Source organism: Podarcis gaigeae, assembly GCF_964106915.1.
Source record: "Podarcis gaigeae genome assembly, chromosome: 16".
In the NCBI taxonomy this organism is placed as follows: Eukaryota; Metazoa; Chordata; class Lepidosauria; order Squamata; family Lacertidae; genus Podarcis; species Podarcis gaigeae.
In genome coordinates, this window is record NC_139693.1 from 1,697,040 (window position 1) to 1,722,210 (window position 25,171).

The window sequence follows — 25,171 nt, forward strand, 5'->3', positions numbered from 1 at the left end:
ACTTCGACAGAGTGACACTTCCCATAGAGAGCAATCTTGCTCCTCTGCCACAAACCACATGCAAGGATACACTTCCGCAGAGAAGCAAACATGACTTTTTATTGCAGATGATTCCTCTTCAGAATGTTGCTGTACTTTCTTCTGGGTAAGTCCCACACTGCTTTGTCCCGAAGAGCAATAAGTTCTGTGCAAGCAGTTGGTGTTTCCAAAGGCTGTGGAAGAGACTAAGCATCATTGTATCTCCCCGACATTTGCCTCTTTCAGCTGCCGCACTCCTCTCTCTGGAGAAGGATATGGGAAGTCGGTTGTAAGCCATCTTTCTCTCCCCTCTGAACTGCATTTAAGCCAGGCTGCCTGGAGTGTAGCAAGACCCGTGCCAGAAACTTTACTGTGATAAAGCTTCAATGTGTTTTTTTGGGGAGGGTAATATTAAATTTATTTTGTGTTTGTCAAATTGTTTATTTCTGCTCTTTTTAAAATTTACTGTCATATTCTGTATTTCTTACATTTGTATTTTCGATGCTCTGTATTTTGATGTTTTGAACGTTTGCTGTGAGCCGCTTTGGGTACAGCTCATTGAGGAATAGATGCATATAAATAAACTCAGTCAATCCTAATCAAGAGTGAAGTTACTGAGACAGCTCATAAAGGTTTCTCCTCCTCCACTGAGCAGTGAAAGGAGGTGTCAGAAACAATGAAGGGGAAACACAGCTTTTCTTGAATGAAAAGGGGAGGGAAAGTGAGTACAGACAGCCTTGCTGGTTTAAAGGGGAGGATCTGATCTGCTGAGAACCGAGAGGACGGAAGTTCATGACGCTTGCTGATAAGACTCTGGACTCAGGCAATGCTTATAAGATGGATGAACAGGCTTATTTTGGAGCACCTATGCTGTGCACAAAAATGAAGCTGTCCTTCTCAGGGTGGTGAAACAGATGCCAGAAAGGGAAGCCACCAGGCAGGACCTGAGAGCAACATTAGCAAGTTTCCCATAGATGATTCTTTGTGGCAGGCAGCTAAATTGTAGAATGATGTCCCTCTCCACAGAGATGCACCCAGAACCTTTATTGTAGAATTTCCATTATATGCCAAAGATTCATTCCTTTACCCTACCATGGACATCTGCAATATCATTTTTAGGACCCTTCCTATTACGTTTTAATGCTGCATTTTAAATTATTGCAACCTGCTCCGGGAACCTTATGAAGGAGGATGGATAAGGAGTTAAAACGTTAATGGTTCTAATTTTCAACTTCTTCTTCTTCTGCTTCTGCTTCTTTGTATCTCCTCCCCCCCCCCCCGCCCCCGTCCGCTCACTAGAAGCTTTAAGCCATGCAGTGGGGAATCCAACCCATCAGCTGAAGGGAATCCTGGGAGGATCAGTCTTGTTTCCTGCCAATGTATCTCAAGGAAAAACAGTGCAGAAAATTGAATGGGACTTCCGCCCACAAAGGCGTGACCTGGGCTATTGGCTGGGGGAATTCAGTCATGGGAAACTGGATCACCCAAGTCCCACTGGCCGGTTTGGACAACGGCTAGACATGGTGAACGAGACAACACTGAGGATCAAAGACCTGGAGTTGGATGACAGTGGGATCTACAATACTCGTTTTTGGTTTACTAAGACACTGTTTCAAGAACAGCGTTTCAGCCTCACCGTTTACGGTAAGTTATTGCTTTCACTGTTTGGCTCATGGAATGGGATCAGCACCATTTCCCTTCATGGGCATTGGTAGGGGTGGGGTGAAAGCTTATGCTGTTTTCATTTGTGTTCCACAGAGCCAGTGCCAACACCACAGATACACCACCAAGTGGAATCCAAGACTCCAGGTGGATGTAATGTGACCTTGCGATGCCACACACCTGGAAGGGAAGAGCTCAAGGTCTCCTGGGAAACAGGGGATCTGCACAGGGCCTTAGGAAAGAGTGTGAATCAGTACCAGGTTTCTGACAATGGCCAAGAGCTCCGTGTCTCCTTCTGGAACAGTTCTTTCGACTCCAAATTCACCTGCCTGGTCAGCAATCCTGTGGATCAAAAGGGAGCCTCCTTTGACTTGCTCAACATCTGCCAGAGTGATGAAGGTGAGCAATATGTCCTTTCCTTCATTATCCAGAGGAGGTGCTTGTGGTGGCAAAAAGGCAGGCTAGCCTTTAACATGAGCGAAGGATGAGGATGAGAGCTCCTTGAAGACTGATCTGATTCTGCAAATTGCTGCTCCCCCCATGTCTTCCCATTCCTAGCTTAAGACATTGATTCAGGGCAGGCAAGTGTGTATGACAGGCAGTCACAGCCCAAATCATTGCAATATGAATGGGGAAAATTAGCAACACTTGTTTATCTCCTGTTATTTATTCTACTGCTCTCGGCCAGGTGTGAACATAAGGCTCTGAATCTCGGGGTCATGGGTTCAAGCCCCACCTGGTACCAAAGATTCCTGCAATGCAGGGGGTTGGACTAGTTGTCCATTCCAACTCCCAACTCTAGAATAATAATAATAATAATAATAATAATAATAATAATAATAATAATAATAATAATTTATTTGTTTAAATAAATTTATTTGGCTTCCAATAAAACACTAAAATACAATAACCTTGTTGTTGTTTAGTTGTTTAATCGTGTACAATTCTTCATGACCCCATGGACCAGAGTACACCAGGCACTCCTGTCTTCCACTGCCTCCCGCAGTTTGGTCAGACTCATGTTTGTAGCTTCAAGAACACTGTCCCACCATCTCGTCCTCTGTCGTCCCCTTCTCCTTGTGCCCTCCATCTTTCCCAACATCAGGGTCTTTTCCAGGGAGTCTTCTCTTCTCATGAGGTGGCCAAAGTCTTGGAGCCTCAGCTTCATGATCTGTCCTTCCAGTGAGCACTCAGGGCTGATTTCCTTCAGAATGGAGAGGTTGGATCTTCTTGCAGTCCATGGGACTCTCACGAGTCTCCTCCAGCACCAGAATTCAAAAGCATCAATTCTTCAGCGATCAGCCTTCTTTATGGTCCAGCTCTCACTTCCATACATCACTACTGGGAAAACCATAGCTTTTACTATACGGACCTTTGTTGGCAAGATGGTGTCTCTACTTTTTAAGATGCTGTCTAGGTTTGTCATCGCCTTTCTCCCAAGGAGCAGGCGTCTTTTAATTTCGTGGCTGCTGTCACCATCTGCAGTGATCATGGAGCCCAAGAAAGTAAAATCTCTCACTGCCTCCATTTCTTCCCCTTCTATTTGCCAGGAGGTGATGGGCCCAGTGGCTCGTTTTTTTTGATGTTGAGCTTCAGACCATATTTTGCGCTCTCCTCTTTCACCCTCAATAAAAGGTTCTTTAATTCCTCCTCACTTTCTGCCATCAAGGTTGTGTTATCTGCATATCTGAAGTTGTTGATATTTCTTCTAGCAATCTTAATTCTGGCTAGGGATTCATCCAGCCCAGCCTTTCGCATGATGAATTCTGCATATAAGTTAAATAAACAGGGAGACAAAATGCAGCCTTGTCGTATTCCTTTCCCAATTTTGAACCAATCAGTTGTTCCATATCCAGTTCTAACTGTAGCTTCTTGTCCCACATAGAGATTTCTCAGGAGACAGATGAGGTGATCAGGCACTCCCATTTCTTTAAGAACTTGCCATAGTTTGCTGTGGTTGACACAGTCAAAGGCTTTTGCATAGTCAATGAAGCAGAAGTAGATGTCTTTCTGGAACTCTCTAGCTTTCTCTATAATCCAGCGCATGTTCGTAATTTGGTCTCTGGTTCCTCTGCCCCTTTCGAAATCCAGCTTGCACTTCTGGGAGTTCTCGGTCCACATACTGCTTGAGCCTTCCTTGTAGAATTTTAAGCATAACCTTGCTAGCGTGTGAAATGAGTGCAATTGTGCAGTAGCTGGAACATTCTTTAGCACTGCCCTTCTTTGGGATTGGGATGTAGACTGATCTTCTCCAATCCTCTGGCCACTGCTGAGTTTTCCAAACTTGCTGGCATATTGAGTGTAGCACCTAACAGCATCATCTTTTAAAATTTTAAATAGTTCAGCTGGAATACCCTATTAAACATTTAAAGCTTCCCTAAACAGGGCTGCCTTCAGATGTCTTCTAAAAGTTTGGTAGTTATTTTTCTCTTTGACATCTGGTGGGAGCCACCACTGAGAAGGCCCTCTGCCTGGTTCCCTGTAACTTCACTTCTCCCAGCGACGGAACCGCCAGAAGGCCTTCGGCGCTGGACCTCATTGTCCAGGTAGAATGATGGAGGTGGAGACGCTCCTTCAGGTATACTGGACTGACGCCATTTAGGGCTTTAAAGGTCAGCACCAACACTTTGAATTGTGCTTTGAAACGTACTGGGAGCCAATGTAGGTCTTTCAAGACCGGTGTTATGTGGTCTCGGCGGCCGCTCCCAGTCACCAGTCTAGCTGCCGCATTCTGGATTAGTTGTAGTTTCCAGGTCACCTTCAAAGGTAGCCCCACATAGCGCGCATTGCAGTAGTCCAAGCAGGAGATAACCAGAGCATGCACCACTCTGGCAAGACAATCTGTGGGCAGGAAGAGTCTCATCCTGTGTACCAGATGGATCTGCCATGGACACAGAACTGACCTGCACCTCCATGGACAGCTGTGAGTGCAAAATGACTCCCAGGCTGTGTACTGGTGCTTCAGGGGCACAGTTACCCCATTCAAGACCAGGGAGTCCCCAACACCAGCCCGCCCCCTCTCCGCCAAGAACAGTACTTCTGTCTTGTCAGGATTCAACCTCAATCCATTACATGCCATCCATCCTCCAACTGCAATTCTATGAGAATCACTCTGATGGTTGTCACTGGAGTATAATTTGAGAGACTTTTATTACTCTTTGCAGGTGGACAGTTTAGACCCTCGAGTTGGAGTCCATTGCTTATCTCTTCAGTCATACTTCTTCTGCTGATAATGGTGATGGTGATGGTGAATTGGGTGTGCTGGAAGATCAGATTAGAAAGGAATAGAAGAGGTAGGACCATCTCTATTGATCTTCTTCCCCTCTTTCCTGAGATGGGGGCTTCCTTCTAAATATACCTCTACATTTCTTTTGCTTATCTCAAAAGGCAGAGACTGGTCAGTGCCATGGATTAAATAATGTGCCTCATGTTGCATCCACAGGTGTTGGTTCTTTGATGGAAAAGAAGGGGGAGAGTACTCTTACACTCCAGAACTCAGAAATGATTGACCCAGAAGATGATGATGATGAGGTGAGATGACCAGTGTGCAAAGTAATGATGGAGTTGATTGCAGATAATTTCAATGAAAGCATCTGATACAGTTTGGAGGCATTTATTACTTATGGAATGATTATTAAAGTTGCAATCTGCAACAGCAAACAGACTTCAAACAGGCCAGTCACCCCATAAGAAATGGCAATCAGGCAAAACCTGTCCCTATGAACCATCTCTGTTTGTCTGCAGGGGGCTTCTCTTAAAATTGTCTTCCACTGGCTCTGGACTCCATCACATCCACCCAAAATAATCACCAGCACCTCTCCCTTATGCTGGAAAGGCTGTGGAGAGAGAGGCTCATTTTCATGCATGATGGAGTTGTGCGTTGGTCTACTCCTTTTGGGAAAAGGTGCTTCACGCTATTTCCAAAATTACGCTGTAATGTGTTCCACCCAATTCAGCTCTCGCCTTGTTATCATTAGATTCAAATTTAAACAATAACCTTAAATACAGAGGCAGGCAGCTTGTGCAAAGATCCTCTTCCCATCAGGAGAACATGCATGCTCAGTTAAAGTGAACAGAATTGAACCCTCCCCGTTCTGGAGAATGGAAATGACATACTTTTGTCCATTCAAAATGGGCAATCCCACCCGCTCTCTTATGGTCTTAGTTATGGCAAGTTCTCCAGGAGCCCGTGGAACTAGAAAGCTACCCCTAAAGCTGGAACTGAGGTGCAGGAAAAATGCTTGCTTTTAGGCAAATTGGTATCCTTTCTTGGAGAACACTTGACTTGGACAGGACTTTAATTTGGTCCAGGTGGGACAAAATGCACAGAAACTATTTTTAGAAGTTGCATCTCCAGAGTTCCTACTGTCATAATTTCTCTTCCCCTCCAGGTTGACTCAGACAGAGAGGAATTAACGACCAGTTCCACACCACCCAGGGAATGCTGTCCTTCTCCCAATTCTTCTCCAGTTTCAGACACAGAGCCCTCAGAGATTGAATACTGCATCCCACAGACCAACATGGGAGTTCAGGCACAACATAAGACATCTGTAAGATCTCTGGGAGCCATTGCTGAGGAATTCACTGAGGGTCTCTCTGTTGAAAGACCCACTGAAGATCTCTCATCGCTGCCAGTTGAGCCGGAGCTACAGCCAACCCAGCAGCCTTTAACACTGGCCCCAAAGGTCTTGTGACCACGACAGAGAGCAACATACCAAAACATACCAATTCCTCGAGTGCAAGGAATCTCAGGAATGGCTTCATCACCAGCAGCAGTATTTAAGGCACCCCTCTTGAGCTTTCCTGTTGCTGGAAACAGTACAGGCCTGTTAGAAGGGGGGGGGGGACTGCTCCTTTTCCCTTATAGGGTACCCAAGAGCCCACACAGAGTCCTTTTGTAGGTTCTCTATCAGTAGGAGAAAATAACAGAGGCCAACCAGAGAATATAGAGAAGCAAAGCAGCTAGTAAGCCGGATCTTTATTGATGTTGATGGGTTTACCTGGACAGCCTGGCTATTCTTTTGTGATGATAACTACTTAATTCCTGAGTCCAGGTCACAGTCTCACCCTATTCATACACTGACACACCCTTAAGACAGGATTTGAGAAGAGACAATGGGGAGGCTTTTCCATTTCCTTCCTCCGTGCAGAGAAATATTTGAGGTGACTGAAAGAGTCAAAATGGCTTTAGGACTGTTTTCCTGTACTGTTACCAGACATGAGGTTTATATATTTATGTATGAGTTTGCCTTGTACAGTTTTGAACATTTATTTTATATATATTGAAATATACCCGGAGTCAAGTGTGGATTTCATGCTCTTTATTCAGCTCATAGTAGTGAGGGATGAAAGTTTCTCCAAAATATCTGCTTTATATACATTATTTACACAATGGGCCGCATGTGATTGGCTAATTCTGGGATTCTCCCGTAGGCCCATCAGGTTGCGTATTCACTTCCACCTGGAGCTGGATTGGGTGGCTCCTGCGGACCAATCATACTGCTGCATTCTGAATCCTATTGTTCTAGGACCAATCAGACTGCTCCCTTTTGGATCCTATTCCACTCAGTACATAACATATATAATATCTTAAAATTCCTATAACAGGTCTCTGGGTCCTTAAACCCAGGTGCCTTATAATAATAACGATTATTTATTATATATACCCCACCCATCTGGCTGGATTTTCCCAGCCTTGCCTTGCCTTGCCAATCTTTTCCTATTTAGCTTGGACTCTGGTTAGTGCTTTTTTAAAAATAAAGAAGTAAAATGCAGTGACTACGGGGCTGCCTCTCCTGGTATGCCCCACGGAGGACCTTAAGGTCCTCAAATGACAACACTTTGGAGGTCCCAAGTCGCAAGGTGGTTAGATTTGTCTCAACTAGGGCCAGGGCCTTTTCAGTAGTGGCCCCGACTTGGTGGAACGCTCTGTCACAAGAGACCAGGGCCCTGTGGGACTTGACATCTTTCCGCAGGGCCTGCAAGACAGAGCTGTTCCGCCTGGCCTTTGGTTTGGACTCAGTCTGACCCCTATGTTTCCCTTCCCTTATGATTTTGATCAATGGACTACTTTTAAAAGGAGGCTGCATTTTAAATTGTATTTTAACCTGTATTTTAAATTGTCCCCCCCATTGTGGTTTTATTGTAATTTTACTGGTGTTAGCTGCTCCGAGCCTGGCTCTGGCCAGGGAGGGCGGGGTATTATTATTAATAATAATAATAATAATAATAATAATAATAATAATTACTCATGGAGGGGTGGGCAGGGCTGGCCCAAGACATTTTAGCACCTGAGGCAAACTCCAGGGGCAATGGTGGTATTGTTCTGTGATTGCTGGTTCCATAAGGTGACTCAGGGCTTATTCACACCCCTGGCTTATCAACACTTCCTTTTGTTCTGTTGCTTTTCCCTGGGGGAAACTGCTCTTTGGTGCTTAACCAGAGCAAGCAGCAATGGGGTTTTCCACTAAAGAGCAGGTTTTCCCTGGGAAAGCAGTGGGGAATCACAAGCACTTCTCCAGGCATGGGGCAAGCGGAAGTATGGATGATCCCTCAGAGGAAGGAGTAGCCCTTGAAAAGTGTGTCCTTAGGCAGTATCCTTAACCCTGCAGGCCTCACAACTGCAGCTTCTGGAGACAATAAAATCCAGACCTGCTTGCAATTTTGCTCCATCCAGGAACTCGCAGAGGCCTGGCCACATCCTGATTCTGACCTGGGTGTGCGTCTCAGAGGCACACAGATGCTTTGGGCAAGGTGTCATCAGCTTGAGGTTCTGCTCCATGAAATTACCATGCCATCAGATCTGAACTTCCTCCATGCAGACTGGAGGTGTTAATAGGTCAATAAACCATATTTTTTAAAGGGGCGGGGTCATTCCTGGAAAGTCTTGTGAGACATAGGGGATCGTGGGAGGATCCGACTTGTTTCTTGTAAATATACTTCCAGGGAAAATGGTCATTAAATCATCTGGGACGTCTACACCACAAGCCACGGGGCATATCACCTTTGTGAGTTCAGAGATGGGAAACTGGAGCAGCCTGAGGTCAAGTACAGGTTTGTTCCCAACCCTTGATCATATTGGTTGTCCTTCTCTGCACACAATCTAGCTTGTGTATAAAGAAGGTAAAGGGACCTCTGACCATTAGGTCCAGTTGTGGCCGACTCTGGGGCTGCAGCGCTCATCTCACTTTACTGGCTGAGGGAGCCGGCGTACAGCTTCCGGGTCATGTGGCCAGCATGACTAAGCCGCCCACAGGAGAGGCATCTTCCCACAAGAGGCAGTGAAGACCACCATCCTGGATGAGATACATTTGTGGAGGAGGAGAAGACTGTTGAGGGATTCTAGACAGGATGGCTCTCCTCTGCCTCCTCCATTGGAGGCAGCCATGCTTCTGAATAACAGCTGCTGGAAAGCACAGAAGGAGAGAGCATTTTGGTGCTCAGGTCCTGCTTGCCTATTGGATCTGGCAAGAGGCTGAATTTGAGAAAATATTTTGTTTATGAACACTAAATAAGAAATCATGCAGCTAAGGGAGGAAATGATTGGCATGTTTGCAACAGGAGTGGGAAACCTGATTTTAAGAAATTGCAAGAAATTATATTAAAGTAATTTTATTTAATTAATAATTTGGAGAATTTATACAAATTATTTTTTGGGGGAAAGAGAAAATTTGTTTTGGGAAGGAGATATATTTTCCCTACCAGGGAGACTAAAAGGTAGGGAGGCAAATATTTTAACAACAGCAGAGTGACTGTTCTTGTCTGGTGTCACTAAGAAGGAATTCCAAAGAGTAGTGCTGCCAACCCTGAAAGATTGGTCCCTTGGAAGTGCAAAGCAAACATTTTGGCATTTATACATGAGCCAGTTCTTCTTGCTGACGAGGGAGGAGAGGAAGAGCTTTTGAGAAGCTTGAACTTGTATTTAGTCTCAAGGGAAGAAATTCTCCAGGTGTCATGTTTCAAAAGGAGAGAGAGACAGAGAGAGAATCACAAGTTCAACAGGGAGGATGTGGGGCAGCAGCACCCATATCCACCCTGGAGTGTTTTTTTCTGCCCCAGAACCCCTCAAAAAAACTTGAACTACAGACCCTGGATGCACATTTGCCTACAGAGACCTTCCCTGGTGTCCACAGGGTCCCATCACTCCCCCCTCCATTTTAGGAAAACAATTTTGCTTAATTTAACATATGTTGTTCTATTTTCTTTTCTTTTTTTTAATAATTTTTATTAAAGTTTTCCAAATTAAAACAAATCAAAACAAATTAAATCCAATCTATAAACTTTTTGCCAATAACTAGGACTTCCCCTCCCTACCCCCTCTTGTGTTCCAAATCTTCCAAATAAGCAATTAAATTCAACAAGTTCTTATCCCCAAATTACACTCTTCATCAATAACCCAATTTATCCAAATTCTCATCCCCTAAGATCGATCTATACTGTTGTTCTATTTTCACTAATGTTTGTATTGCTTGGAGCACTTTCTGATCAATGCATACAAAACATTCATGCACTGATGTGCACACATTTTCCCAGTACATGCATGTTTGTATATATCAATTGACTGCTGAACAGCAAAGCAAAATTCAGACAAGTGTGGATTTCATCTGTCATGGATGGTTTAGCTAAGATTCCTGCATTGAAGGGGTTGGACTAGATGACCCTTGGGAACCCTTCCAGTTCTACCATTCTATGATTCTGTTTCAAACTAAGTGCTAAAAGCAACATAGATGCTAAACTCAACATAGATACAGAAAAGTTAATGCCTCATGTTGTCATACTGTGAAAGAGAAGACCTGCAACTTGTACAGTGATACCTCAGGTTAAGAATTTAATTCATTCTGGAGGTCCGTTCTTAACCTGAAACTGTTCTTAACCTGACATACCACTGTATTGAATTTCTGTGTGGGCACCTCGTGAGCATTTCCTATTTTTAACTCATACCCTTTTCAGTCTGGAAGACTGTATCATCCTTCAGTTACTCTGCAACCTTTCCCTCTTAAAAAGAGCTTTGGGGCGGTGACATGCATGCAGCATTTCTCATGCTTGGGAATAAAAGCAGAACCCTGTTGGCGAATCAACTCTCCACCAGCAGCAGCCACACCTGAGGCTCCCTATATTCCTGACAAGAAATATTCATGAATTTTGTGAGCAGGAGCCTCGCGATCCTTCTCTCCTTTGGTCTATTGATCTTCTATTCCCTAGGTAAGTCCTTGCAAAGAAAAGCTGGGTGCATAGGGTGAAGGGGAAAGTAACTGACAATGCTGAGTTCATCTGGAGAATAGGCCTCCTCCCTGAACACCCCCCCCCCAATTTCAGGATCAATGTGGTGTGGCACCTGCTGGGGGCTCACACTGATAAGAGCCCCCACCACACCAGACCACCTCCTCTTTCTACCACTGCTTTCTCATTCTTGCCCAAACAATTATGGTGGTTGTCATGGGCCCAGGGGTTTTGGGGCGCAGGCCAGAGGAGGCTGGGGACAGGGAGGAGAAGCCCCAGAGGGACTGGCTAGACTGGGACAGACCCTGGGGAGCTCAATGAGCCAGCCAGAGGGAGGATCCTAGAAAGGTCTTAGTGGGGAGGGTTCCCCACTAAGCAAACCACTAGCAAGCTATGTATCCCCCATCTTATATTTGTGCTGCTGGTTATTCCTGCCTAAATTCTCTCTGAATTGCTATATGGTGCCCCTGCACTTACACTGCCCAGTTCTTAGCCAGTGCCAGAAACTTCATTGTCAGTTAACTCTTGTGTTGCTTTGTATTTATGTACTTAAGCCTTAGTTTTTAGGGGTGGGTGGGGGTGGGAACTATTGAATTTATTCTGTGTTTGACAGATTGTTTATTTCTGTCATTTTTTAATTTACTGTCACATTCTGTATTTTATCCATTTGCGTTTTCTGTATACTAATTTTTATTTTAATACAAATCCAATAAAAGTTGCATTACCACAATACAAAATTACAATCCAATTAAAAAATTATTCAAAAACTGAATTAAACAATTTCAGGTGACTTCCCATGAGCAGGGTTTCAGGATGCAACATTCTTATTCCTTTCTGCTTTCTTGATTAATCCATTTACAGTAGTTCCAATCTTTATCCTTTATTTAACAGCCACTGATTTCTTGACTTTCATTCGTAGTTGCAAATTTATTAACTTTTGTTTCTGCAAAGGGAGTTTGTATCCAATATGTTTCCTGTGTGAGATATTAGTTCTCCTTCTATTTTTTCATTTTCCTGATGTAATCCAATCGTATAGAGTACCTACGCTTCCACATTTTCGTGCTTTCTCCTGCTCTCAGAAGCTGTTATTTTCACTGCATTACTGCACCATCTTTGTTTGTCTGAGAGAAGGTCTGACACCCAGGATAGTCTCCAACATATATTTTCTTATCCATTATGCTGCGTTCTGAGGCCAAAGGAAGGACTGGACCCTGATTAAAAACAAGACACGAGGCTTTGACCAGCAAGGCTCTTGGAGTAAAGTGCGTACACCACACCCCTCACCAGGCCATTTTATTAACAAAAGAATCCTTCAGACAGTGCTCGTGAGAACCAATCACATTTCTTCTGAGCATTTCATCAAACCCCACATGGGGAAAAGGTTACACTACAACACTAATTAGCATGGGGTAAATAAGTTAAGAACTACAAAGAGGAGCATCTGGCAACCCCAGAGCTGAGTAGTAAACATGATAAGAAGGATGGCCAGAAAGACTGGATCACTATCACCTTCATGTGAGATCTGTTTTCTGGCTCCAAGATTAACATCTTAAGATAAATATATAAGAAAACTACATCAAAGAAACTTGCCCACTATCTTTATGGCCCAGGATGCCTGCCTGGTGAAGCAACTGCTGTGTACGTGACATGTGAGGAGAGAGAAATGGAACAGGGATGCAGAGGTGTAGATTGATCAAGACTCATATCAAAATAGTTTAAACCCAGTCAACGCAATGCTTTCATTGCTGACACAGATGGCTTACTCTATATTTGTTATAATTCCCAATCAAAAGGGAAGTAACTGAGACAGCTGATCTTGCTTACTAACACCCAGTTCCCCGTGAGGGTGGGGCAATGCCACAATGATCTTTGGTACTGAGCTCTATTTGCAGGGCAATCTGCGCATGTGATGAAGATGGATGTTAGAGAGCCCAACTATAGGTGGCACCTGAGCCAATGATTAGTAGGGCTAACTATTTCTATTTCTGTCCCCGCCTGCAATACTGAGCTACAAGAGTAACACAGATGTTAAGGAGGAGGCAGTGCCAGGGCTAGCTGAAAGTGAAAAAAGAAGGCAGGCAGAAACTGGCTAAGGACAAGGCTGAAGCAGGCATAGGCAGTGCCCCACTCACCCTAAAGGAACAGTCTTCACTGCTGTGAAGTGTTGCTGCACATTTGCAAGTGTTTCTCTCCTTTGCAATGGTTTTGCAGGACTCCGAAAGGTTGGTGATCTCCAAATGCTGGTGAGAATCAAATACCTTTTCTTAACAGAAACCTTTAACAGGCATACAAACAGGTGTATAACACAAAAAAGCACCCTGAGCTCACACACTCCTCCTCCACTGATCCTTCCTGGTTTATGAGGGGAGGAACAAAGAGCAGTGAAAGGAGTCAGAAGCAATGAAGGAAAAACACAGTTTTGCTTGCATGAGAAGTGGAGGGAAAGCAAGCACAGACAGCCTTGCTGGTATAAAGAGGAGGATCTGATCTGCTGGGAAGCGGGAAGACGGGAGGAGATGACAGTTATGTTCAAAAGTTCACAACTCTTGCTGATAAGACTCTGTAGTCGGGCAATGCTTATAAGATGGATGAACTGGCTTATTTTAGAGCATCTATCCTGTGCAGAAAAATGAAGTTGTTCTCCTCACCGTGGTGAAACAGATGCCTCAATGGGAAGTCCACAGGCAGGACCTGAGCTCAACAGGCGCAAGTCTCCCCATCTGTGAGTCCCCAAAACAGTTAGTCTGGTACCTCACTGCCGCTCATGGCTCTCTGCACCTCTGGCGAGATATGATGATGGAGTTTTCTCACAGAAGGCCTCTTCTTCAGACTATTGCTCTACTCTTCCTTGGGTAAGGACTTGCCTGCTTTCTCCCTCAAAAAACAAAACAACCCCCCCCCCACCTAGATACATGGAGGGGGCATTCTGAGTTTGATTTGCCATGAAGAGGGGAATTATTGGTAGCTAGAGGGTGATGAGGAAGACCTCCACTAGGGGCGCAAGCAAAGGGCCACAAAATCGGGTAAAAATATGTCCATAAATATGTGTATAAATAAAAAGATTGATTATTGCCTCATAAGAAAAGATTTTAAATAGAGGGTCTTTATATGATATGCAGGGAGAGGAGAGGCAAAAGAAGAGCTAATTTGTCCATGGCTAGGGGTGCAATCTGGACGGTTGTGCCAGGGCTGCAAGATTGCCTAGCTATGACTCTGATTATTGGCAATATTGGTTACTAGCACTCAGGGCCTCCTCTCCCCAGTTGGACCCCTCCCAGAACACCCTGGCTGGCTTCAAGGGAAGCTCCAACAAAAAGCTTTTGAGAGTTTAATTGTATGTGTGATATTTGTTACTGAGCTGAACTTGGGAGGACAATCTGAATGAATGATGGTGGTGATCATCTCCCCTGAAGGTGTGGAGTGGAATGGAATAAAAGCACAGGACATGCTGACTGCAAGTCAACCTCATCTCTAGGGCAGAAATGTTTTCCTGCGGGATATTTTCCTGTGATGTGTCAGTTATTCACCAACACAAAATAAATATCAGTTTAGAGCCAACAGTGAATTAGAGGACCCAACCAATGAGCAGGAAAAGGCAACTGGGGATCTTGGTGGAACAGAGTCAGTTTCTTCTCTTAACTCTGTATTAATTTATCTCGGTTTCACAAGAAAATAGTGCAGAATCATTTTTTCGTGAAGCACACATGCAGATGGTTTTTAGATTGCTGCTTAGAATAATTTTTCACTGGGTTAGATCTTTCTGTGTTGAGTTTTCAGCAGACATTTTGTAGACTGCTTTGAGACTTTCTTACCACAAAGCAGTTTATAAATCTTACAAAGTGAAATAAATGAACTTTTGTTCCTTGTTTGGGGAAATTCTACTTCTTTTTCAGAATTTTTCCTTGTGACAATTACACAGATCCAAGAGATACACAGAAGAAGAGTTCCCTAAAATATGACCAGTGGGCTGCTTTGAAAAGACTGAAGTGTTTAATTGGTTGTTTTTTTACAGATGGAGTTCACACTTTACTAAAAAAATAATGACTAATTTCCACCTTTGTTTGTATCTCTTTCCCCACCACCCGCCCCTCAAAAGACACTTTAAGCCATGTAGTAGGGAATCCAACCCATCAGGTGAATGGGATCCTGGGAGGATCTGTCTCATTTCCTGCCAATGTATCCCAAGGAATAATAGTGAAGAAAATAGAATGGGACTTTTGTCCAAAAATGGATGGCCTGGGCTTTTGGCTTAGTGAAGACAGACATGGGAAACCAGATCACTCAAATCCCACTGATAGGTTTGGACAACGGCTAGACATGGCGAACCAGAAAATGCTGAGGCTCAAGGACCTGGAGTTGAATGACAGTGGGATATACACAGCTCGCGTCTGGTTTACTAAGGCACTGTTTCAAGAACAGAGTTTCAGCCTCACTGTTTATGGTAAGCTGTTATTATCACTGTCTTGATAAAGGAATAGGATCAACAGCATTTTCCTACATATGTACTGAGGGGCATGTGGGACAAAGGCTTCATGTCACTTTCATTTGTGTTCCACAGAGCCAGTGCCAACACCACAGATAGACCACCAAGTGGAATCCAAGACTCCAGGGGGATGTAATGTGACCTTGCGATGCCACACACCTGGAAGGGAAGAGCTCAAGGTCTCCTGGGAAACGGGGGATCCGCACAGGGCATTAGGAAAGAGTGTGAATCAGTACCAGGTTTCTGACAATGGCCGGGAGCTCCGTGTCTCCTTCTGGAACAGTTCTTTGGACTCGAAATTCACCTGCCAGGCCAGCAATCCTGTTGATCAAAAGAGAGCCTCATTTGACTTGCTCAAGATCTGCCAGAGTGATGAAGGTGAGCAATACATCCTTTCCTTCATTATCCAGAGGAGGTGCTTGTGGTGGTAAATATGCAGACTGGCCCTCGAGGAGCTGTGTTTGTATTAATAAATGCTCCTCTTTGCATGCTTGTGAGCAGGATAGGAACATACACAGTGCTCCTTGAAGACTTCCCTGATCCTGTGAATTGCTGCTGCTGCCCCATGTCCTCCTATTCCTAGCTTAAGACATTGATTCAGGGCAGGGGAGTTTGCCTGACAGGCATTCACAGCCCAAATTATTGCAATACAAACGGGACAGATTAGCAGCACTTCCTTATCTTTTGTTATTTATTCAACTGCTCTCAGTCAGGTGTGAGCATAAGACTTTGAATCTCAGGGTCATGGGTTCATGTTCTGCGAGACTCTTATTCCTCATTACAGGTGAACAGTTTGGACCCTCAAGTTGGAGTCTATTGCTTATCCTTGCCCTCATAGTTCTTCTGGTGATCGTGATGGGGATGTGCTGGAAGATAAGAAAAGAAGGGAATAGAAGAGGTAGTACCATCTCTGTTGATCTTCTTCCCATCTCTCCTGAGATGCGACTTCCTGCCTAATATATCTCTACCTTTTTTGCTTATCCTGAGAGGCAGAGACTGGTCAGTGCATGGACTCAATAATGTGTCTCATTTTGCACTCCACAGGTATTCGCTCTTTGAACTCAGAGAGGAGCCACACAGAAGATGCTGATGATGAGGTGAGATGATCAGTGTGCAAAGGAATGAAGGGGAGATTGGTAGATAATTTCAATTAAAGCATCTGATACAATTGGGAGGCATTTATGTTGCAATCAGTTATTTTTAAAGAAACAACAGCAACAGCAAGAACAAGCGGATTTCAAACAGGCCAGTGACCTGATTATAAATGGCCATCAATTTGGCACAACCCGTACCTACGAACCATCTCTGCTTGCCTGCAGAAAGCTTCTCTTAAAATGACCTTTCGCTGGCTCTGGACTCCATCACTTCCAACCAATATAAACTCTAGCATCTCTCCCTTATGCTGGAAAGACTCGCATTTCCATGTATGGTGGAGCTCCATGTTGTAATACTCCTACTGGGAAAAGGTGTTTCACGCTGTTTCCAAAATTACACAGCAATTCCTTCCTTGCCTTGTTAACATTAGACTCAAATTTAAACAATAACTTTAAAGGGAGAGACTTTGTATTTTTACTATTATCAGCAGTCTGATTTACAATAGCCTGATACTGGAAACAACCTATAGAAATCCCCATTGAAATCTCGGTAAATAACATTTGGAATGAGGCTCTATCAGAATGCTTTACTCACCATAGAAGGATAAATAAAAGCACTTCAAAGATAGACACTTTTGGCAACACTTGCCTTCCATTCTTATCCTTTATAAAATGAGACAGAATGTTGTTGTTGTTGTTTAGTCATGTCTGACTCTTTGTGACCCCATGGACCAGAGCACGCCAGGCACTTCTGTCTTCCACTGCCTCCCGCAGTTTGGTCAAACTCATGCTGGTAGCTTCGAGAACACTGTCCAACCATCTCATCCTCTGTCATCCCCTTCTCCTTGTGCCCTCCATCTTTCCCAACATCAGGGTCTTTTCCAGGGAGTCTTCTCTTCTCATGAGGTGGCCAAAGTATTGGAGTCTCAGCTTCAGGATCTGTCCTTCCAGTGAGCAGCACTCAGGGCTGATTTCCTTCAGAATGGATGTGTTTGAGCTTCTTGCAGTCCATGGGACTCTCAAGAGTCTCTTCCAGCACCAGAATTCAAAAGCATCCATTCTTCGGCGATCAGCCTTCTTTATGGTCCAGCTTTCACTTCCATACATCACTACTGGGAAAACCAGAGCTTTAACCTTTGTTGGTAAGTTTTATTCCAACCACAAGATAAGAATCTCTGTGGAGAGGCTACTTGAATTGACAATGCATAAATAAATGTATTGTTTGCATACTGTGTTCTGCACATGAAACTTAATAGGAATGTACAACTGGACAAGTTACTATAGTTATATGTTGTCCTTGTATTTACATTAAACCAATAAAAATGATTTGGGTTAAAAAACAAACAAACAGGCCAGTGACCCAAACCTCCTGATCAAAAGACCTAACAAATGAACTATGCACAAGGGGAGGCAGGCAGCTTGTGCCAAGACCCTGTTCCCATCAGGGGAACATCCATGCCCAGTTAAAGTGAACAGAATTGAACCCTCCCCTTTCCTACTAGTGAATGAAGAATTCAGGCCTCTGGCCACAGGGCTCTGCTTCCCACATCCTTCCCCCAGTGAACCCAACAGGATTGCGCTCTCCCCTCACCAGCTGTTCTGGACTCTTGAGAGCCAGCATGGTGTAGTGGTTAAGAGTGGTGGACTTGTAATCTGGTGAACCAGGTTCGCGTCTCCGCTCCTCCACCTGCAGCTGCTGGGTGACCTTGGGCCAGTCACACTTCTTTGGAGTCTCTCAGCCCCACTTTGCTATAAGAACTCTTGTGGCAGCGGATGCATATAAGAATATCATTTTCTTATTTATGGGGATGTCATTTGTTATTAATCCCAAAAGATACGGACTTATTTCTTATTGTTCTCCCCTGCAAAATGAAAGAGACATGTGTAGCCACTGCGATGTTATTTTGTCTGTTACCATGGAAAATTGGGGAGAGGCTTTGATTTATTCTCAGCAAGGAGTTTAACATGGATTTATTATGACCTCTCCCCTCAACTGAGGTTGAATGGATTTTATTTAAAATTAATTTTGGATCGGACCAGGAGTGTGATGGAGCAATGCAGAGCAAGAAGAATGAACAGTTGCCTATTGGATCTGGCAAGAGGCCGAATTTGAGAAAAGATTTTGTTTATGGACACTAAATAAGAAATCTGGCAGCTGAGGGAGGAAATGACTGACATGTTTGCAACAGAGCGGGAAACCTGATTTTAAGAAATTGCAAGAAATTATATTAAAGTAATTGGGTTTAATTAATAATTTGGAGAATTTATACAAATTATTTTTGGGGAGGAGAGATAATTTGTTTTGGGAAGGAGATATATTTTCCCTACCAGGGAGACTAAAAGGTAGGGAAGCAAATATTTTAACAACAGCAGAGTGACGGTTCTTGTCTGGTGTCACTAAGAAGGAATTCCAAAGAGTAGTGCTGCCAACCCTGAAAGATTGATCCCTTGGAAGGGCAAAGCAAACATTTTGGCATTTATACATGAGCCAGTTCCTCTTGCTGATGAGGGAGGAGGGGGAGAGCTTTTGAGAAGCTTGAACTTGTATTTAGTTTCAAGGGGGAGAAGTTCTCCAGGTGTCAAGTTTCAAAAGGAGAGAGACAGAGAGAGAATCACAAGTTCAACAAGTGGGGCAGGATCCCAGCAACAGCACCACCCATATCCACCCCAGAGTGATTTGTTCTCCCCCTGAACTTCTCAAAATAAGTTGTGATAGAGATCCTGGATGCACATTTGCCCACAGAGACCTCCCTGGTGTCCACAGGGTCCCATCTCTCTCTCCCCCCCATTTTAGGAAAACAATTTTGCTTAATTTAACATGTGTGAACAGCAAAACAAAATTCAGACAAGTGTGGATTTCATCTGTCATGGATGGTTTAGCTAAGATTCCTGCATTGAAGGCGGTTGGTCCAGATGACCCTTAGTTAGCCCTTCCAATTCTACCATTCTATGATCCTATGATTCTAAGTGCTAAAAGCAACATAGATACTAAACTCAACATAGATACAGTAAAGTAAGTGCCTCGTGTTGTCATAGTGTGAAAGGGAAGACCTACAACTTGTACTGAATTTCAGTATGTGCACCTCGTGCACATTTCCTATTTTTAGCTCACAGCTTACTCAGTCTGGAAGACTGTTTCACTGCCTCAAATGCTTTGCAATCTTTTCTCGCATGTGGTTTCCTCCTATAGCAAGCTTTGGGGCTGTGACGTGCAGCATTTCTTATGCCTGGGAATAAAAGCAGAAGCCTGTTGCTGTACAACTGTGGGCAAATCAACTCTCCACCAGCAGAAGCCACATCTGAGGCTCCCTATATTCCTGGCCAGAAATATTCATGAATTTTGTGATCCTTCTCTCCTTTGGTCTATTGATCTTCTCTTCCCTGGGTAAGTTCTTGCAAAGAAAAGCTGGATCCATAGGGTGAAAAGCTGTTTTGCTTGGTCAGGAAGGCAAAAGTAACTGACAATGCTGAGCTCAACCCTAACCCTTCTCCTCTTTCCACCACTGCTTTCTCATTCTGGCCCAATCATTGTGGCTGTCGTGGGCCCAGGGAGTTTGGGGCGCTGGACAGAGGAGGCTGGGGACAGGGAGGAGAAGCCCCAGAGGGACCAGCTAGACTGCGACAGACCCAGGGGATCTCAATGAGCCATCCACAGGGAGGTTCCTAGAAAGGTCTTAGTGGGGAGGCTTCCCCTTGTCCCATCCAGGCTCCCTGTGAGTCACCCTAGTGTGCAGCACTGGCCTCGTCTTCAGAGCTGCCAGAGTCAGGCTATGACTCAACCACCCTATCTGTGGCATCACTGGCTCCACCTCTGGAGCTGACCGAGGCTGCCCCACCCCATCTCTCAGGAGGAGGCTGCCTTCCCTGTCTGCTCTAGAGGAGTCTTCTCCCCCCTTGCATAGGTCCCAGAAATGCCAGAACAAGTCAGAGCCACCCGCCCAGAGGAGGGCCGTTTCCTTGTGCAGCCTCAGGAAAACGTTATTGTGCTGTGCTGAGTTGCTCCCCTCCCCTCCCCATAGAATGCTGCTTTTGGGATCAACGTCTTAACTTGCCTAGTGAGAAATGGCACCTGCTGCATATCCACCTGCTTGTCCATCTGGCCTTGCATATGGAACTGGTAGTATTTCAGAGAAGGCTACCTTGGAGGTCCTGACTTTCAGCATCCTTCCCAGCACCCTAAATTTGGCTTTCAGGACCCCTAGACTACGTTTCCCCATGTCACTGGTGCCACTGACTCCACCCCAGCACTGTCTGCCAGACTCTCTAGCCAATGAGAGGCAGCGGAAGAAGCCTCTCAGGCACCTAGGGTGGTGTGCCCGGGGGGGGGGGGCACAAACCACCTGTCAGGAATCAGTTTGCAGAGAAGGGAGGAGAGACCGGAATGTACAGAGAGCCTCCTTGGATGAGCAGCTGCACTTCGTCAGAGTCCGAGGAGGACGGACTGTCAGGAGACACAGAAGATGAGAGGGAGAATATTATAGTAGAGAGAAAGGAGCAGCTTTTTCATGTATGGAGAGGAGAAGAAAGGGGGGGGAGCGTTTCAGGAAGCTTTTCTGCTAGAGGGGGAACAGGCGAGAGCCACTTCCGGAAACTGAAAGCGATTGAGGCAGACATGCTTTCAAGAGCTCCGTATTGTACATAGTTTTGCACTTAATAAATCCTGTAAAAGACAGGCTGGAATCCCGGGCTGTTATCTTTGCAAGCACCCACGGATCACCTTGACACCACCCATAGGGACGCAGCATGGGGCGCATGGTGCCCTTAGGGAGGGATGGGATGGGGCGCACCGTGGGGCCTCAGCCACCCTACAGCTGGGTGGGAGGCAGTGGGGAGACAGCGCATAGGGCCTTCTTTGTGACAGGCTGCAAAAGTGCAGAATGATGTCCCTCCCCAAAGTGGTGACCTGGCACCTTTAGTGTAGATTTTCCATTATATGGTTAAGATTCATCTCTTTATCCTACCATTGATACCTGCCATATCATTGGTGGACCCTCCTGCTCACGTTTTAATGCTGCATTTTAAATTGTTGTAACCTCCTCTGGAACCTCATAAAAGAGGATGGATAAGAAGCTCAAAATGATAATGATACTAATTTTCCCTTTTGTTTGTATCTCCTCCTCCACCACCCTCCCCTCACTAGAAACTATAAGCCATGCAATGGGGAATCCAACCCATCAGGTGAAGGGAATCCTGGGAGGAACAGTCTTGTTTCCTGCCAATGTATCTCTAGAAATAGCAGTGGAGAAAATGGAGTGGGACTTTCTACCCCAAAGGGGTGGTCTGGGCTTTTGGCTGGGGGAATTCAGTCATGGGAAACTGGAGCACCCAAGTCCCTCCGACCGGTTTGGACAACGGCTAGACATGGTGGACAAGACAACACTGAGGATCAAAGACCTGCAGTTGGATGACAGTGGGTTCTACAATGCTCGCATATGGTTTACTAAGACACTGTTTCAAGAACAGAGTTTTCGTCTCACTGTTTATGGTAAGTTATTGCTTTCCCTGTTTGGCTCATGGAACAGGTTCAGCACCATTTTCCAACATAGGTACTGGGAAATGTGGGACCCAAACCTTATGCTGATTTCATTTGTGTTCCACAGAGCCAGTGCCAACACCACAGATAGACCACCAAGTGGAATCCAAGACTCCAGGTTTATGTAATGTGACCTTGCGATGTCACACACCTGGAAGGGAAGATCTCAGTATTTCCTGGGAAACAGGGGGTCCACACAGGGCCTTAGGAAAGAGTGTGAATCAGTACCAGGTTTCTGACAATGGCCAAGAGCTCCAAGTCTTCTACTGGAACAGTTCTTTGGGCTCCAAATTCACCTGCCTGGCGAGCAATCCTGTTGGTCAAAAGGGAGCCTCCTTTGACTTGCTCAACATCTGCCAGAGTGATGGAGGTGAGCAATATATCCTTTCCTTCATTATCCAGAGGAGGTGCTTGTGGTGGTGAATACGCAGACTGGCCCTTAACATGAGGGATTTGAGGAGATGTGTTTGTATTAATAAATGCCCCTCTTCACATGCTTGTGAGCAGGATAAGAGCAAACACAGCACTCCTTGCGGCCTGCCTTAAGAAATTGATTCAGGGCAGGCAAATGTGTCTGACAGGGCATTAAAAGCCCGAATCATTGCAATATGAATGGGACAGATTAGCAACACTTGCTTATCTCTTGTTATTTATTCTACTGCTCTCGGCCAGGTGTGAGCGCGTGACTCTGAATCTTGGGGTCATGGGTTCAAGCCCCACCTTGGGCCAAAGATTCCTGCAATGCAGGGGGTTGGACTAAATGACTCTATTTGCCCCTTCCAGCTCTACACTTCTATGAGAGTCAGTCATTCTGTTGGTTGTTATTAGAGTATGTTTTGAGAAACCCTTATTGTTCATTGCAGGTGGAGGGCTTGGACTCTGGAGTTGGATTCTATGGATTATCCTTTCCCTCATAGTTCTTCTGGTGATACTGGTGCTGGTGCTGGTGCTGGTGCTGGTGCTGGTGTGGATGTGCTGGAAGATCATATTTAAAAGGCCTAGAAGAGGTAGGACCATCTCTATTGATCTTCTTCCCATCTCTCCTGAGATGGGGGCTTCCTGCCTAATATACATCTACCTTTCTTTTGCTTATCCTGAGAGGCAGAGACTGGTCAGTGCCATGGACTCAATAATGTGTCTCATTTTGCACTCCACAGGTATTCGCTCTTTGAACTCAGAGAGGAGCCACACAGAAGATGGTGATGATGAGGTGAGATGATCGGTGTGCAAAGGAAAGAAATCATGATTGGTAGATAATAACAATGAAAGCATCTGATACATTTGGGATGCAATCTGTTATTTTTAAAGAAACAACAGCAAACGCAAGAAGAAACAGATTTCAAACAGGCCAGTGGCCAGATAATAAACAGCCTTCAATTTGGCACAACCCTTCCCTACGAACCATCTCTGCTCGTCTGCAGGAGGCTTCTCTTAAAATTACCTTTCACTGGCACTGGACTCCATCACATCGAGCCAAAATATACTCTAGCATCTCTCCCTTATGCTGCAAAGGCTCATAGTTCCATTTATGGTGGAGCTCCATGTTGTGATACTCCTACTGGGAAAAGGTGTTTCACGCTATTTCCAAAATTATGCAGCAATCCCTTCTACCCATCAGCTGTTGCCTTGTTATCATTAGACTCAAACAATAACCTTAAATACAGAATTTGTATTTTTACAATCATCAGCAGCCCAATTAGCAATCGGCCAATACTGGAAACAATCTATAGAAATCCCCACTGATTGGATTGGATTGGATTGGATTGATCTTTATTACGGCCATTGGCCCGTCACACGACAGTTTCCCAGAAATCCCCACTGAAATCTGGGTAAATAACATTTGGAATGTGGCTCTATCTGAACATCTTACTCACCATAGAAGGGTAATTAAAGGCACTTCAAAATAGATACTTTTGGCGAGACTTTGCTGCCATTCTATTCCTTTATAAAATGAGACAGAATATATTTTTATTCCACGCACAGCATAAGAATCTCTGAGGAGAGGATACTTGAATTGACAATGCATAAATAAATGTATTGTTTCGGTACTGTGTGCTGCACATGAAACTTAATGAGAATATACCATTGGACAAGTTACTGTAGTTACATATCTTCCTTATATTCACATTAAGCCAATAAAAATTATTTGGATTAAAGAAAACAAAAGCAGGCCAGTGACCCAAAACTCCTGATCAAAAGACCTAACAAATGAACTATGGCACAAGGGGAGGCAGGCAGCTTGTGCAAAGATCCTGTTCCCATTAGGGGAACATGCATGCCCAGTTAAAGTGAACAGAATTGAACCCCCCCCTCCAGCTAGTGAATGAAGAATCCAGCCCTCTGGCCGCAGGGCTCCGCTTCCCACATTCTTCCCCCCAGTGAACCCAACAGGATTGTGCTCTCCACTCACCAACTGTTCTGGACTCTCCCCAAAATACTAATTTTATCCTTTTATCAGTGATAATAACTGAGTGCTGGAGAATGGAAATGACATATTTTTGTCAATTCCAAATGCCAATTACACCCACTCTCTTAGGAACTTAGTTATGGCATGTTCTCCAGTGGAACTGGAAAGCAAGCCCTAAAGGCTGGAACTGAGGTGCAGGAAAGATGCAAATGGGTATCCTTTCTTAGAGAACTCTGGACCTGGACGGGACTTTAATTTTCTCCAGGGTTCAGGTGAGCCCAGATGCCCAGAAATTCTTTTAGGAGTTGAATCCCCAGAGTCCCACCTGTCATATTTTTTCTCCAATGCAGATTGAACACTGCATCCCAAAGATCAACATGGGAGATCAGGCACATCTCCTGCAGCCACTGCCAAGGAATTCATTGGAGGTTCCTCAGGGGAAAGACCCATTGAAGATCTCCCAAAGCTGCCAGTTCAGCCGGAGCTACAGCCTACCCAGCACCTTTAAATACTCATCCCAAGAGTCCCGTGACCAGGCCAAAGGGCAACATACCAACACTTATCCAGTGACTGTGGATGGGGTCTCCTTGAGAGCAATGTATCTCAGGAATGCCTTCATGACCAGCACCTACAAGAGTGTCTAAGGCACTCCTTTTCAGTCTTGCTGTTGATGGAAACAGCACAGGAAAGACTGGGTGAGTGAAGATATTCATCAGGAACAAGGGAGGCGGAGAAATAAAAATCTGCATGAAATG

General features: G+C 44.8%; 1 protein-coding gene and 1 long non-coding RNA gene across 5 annotated transcripts in view; one reads left to right on the forward strand and one right to left on the reverse strand.

Annotated features, from left to right (window-relative positions):
* LOC310833534 overlaps window positions 1-13,046 on the reverse strand; it is a 37,875-nt gene extending 24,829 nt beyond the window's left edge. Inside the window, exon 1 of the long non-coding RNA XR_014558758.1 lies at window positions 13,032-13,046. This is a non-coding gene — a long non-coding RNA (uncharacterized lncRNA). The remainder of the gene's footprint in view (window positions 1-13,031) is intronic.
* LOC310833159 (hemicentin-1-like) overlaps window positions 1-25,171 on the forward strand; it is a gene marked incomplete at its 3' end in the record, with an annotated part of 104,920 nt that overhangs the window by 65,312 nt on the left and 14,437 nt on the right. For 2 of the 4 annotated variants that reach the window (XM_083715588.1, XM_083715590.1), the window contains exons 5-10: window positions 1,318-1,662; window positions 1,777-2,079; window positions 14,996-15,340; window positions 15,458-15,760; window positions 21,617-21,961; window positions 22,077-22,379. In XM_083715588.1, the coding sequence (XP_083571714.1) occupies window positions 1,318-1,662; window positions 1,777-2,079; window positions 14,996-15,340; window positions 15,458-15,760; window positions 21,617-21,961; window positions 22,077-22,379 (1,944 nt within the window). Of the gene's footprint in view, window positions 1-1,317; window positions 1,663-1,776; window positions 2,080-14,995; window positions 15,341-15,457; window positions 15,761-21,616; window positions 21,962-22,076; window positions 22,380-22,872; window positions 23,017-23,166; window positions 23,220-24,766; window positions 25,061-25,171 lie in introns of those variants that run through there. The other 2 variants (XM_083715587.1, XM_083715589.1) reach the window with 2 other exon arrangements.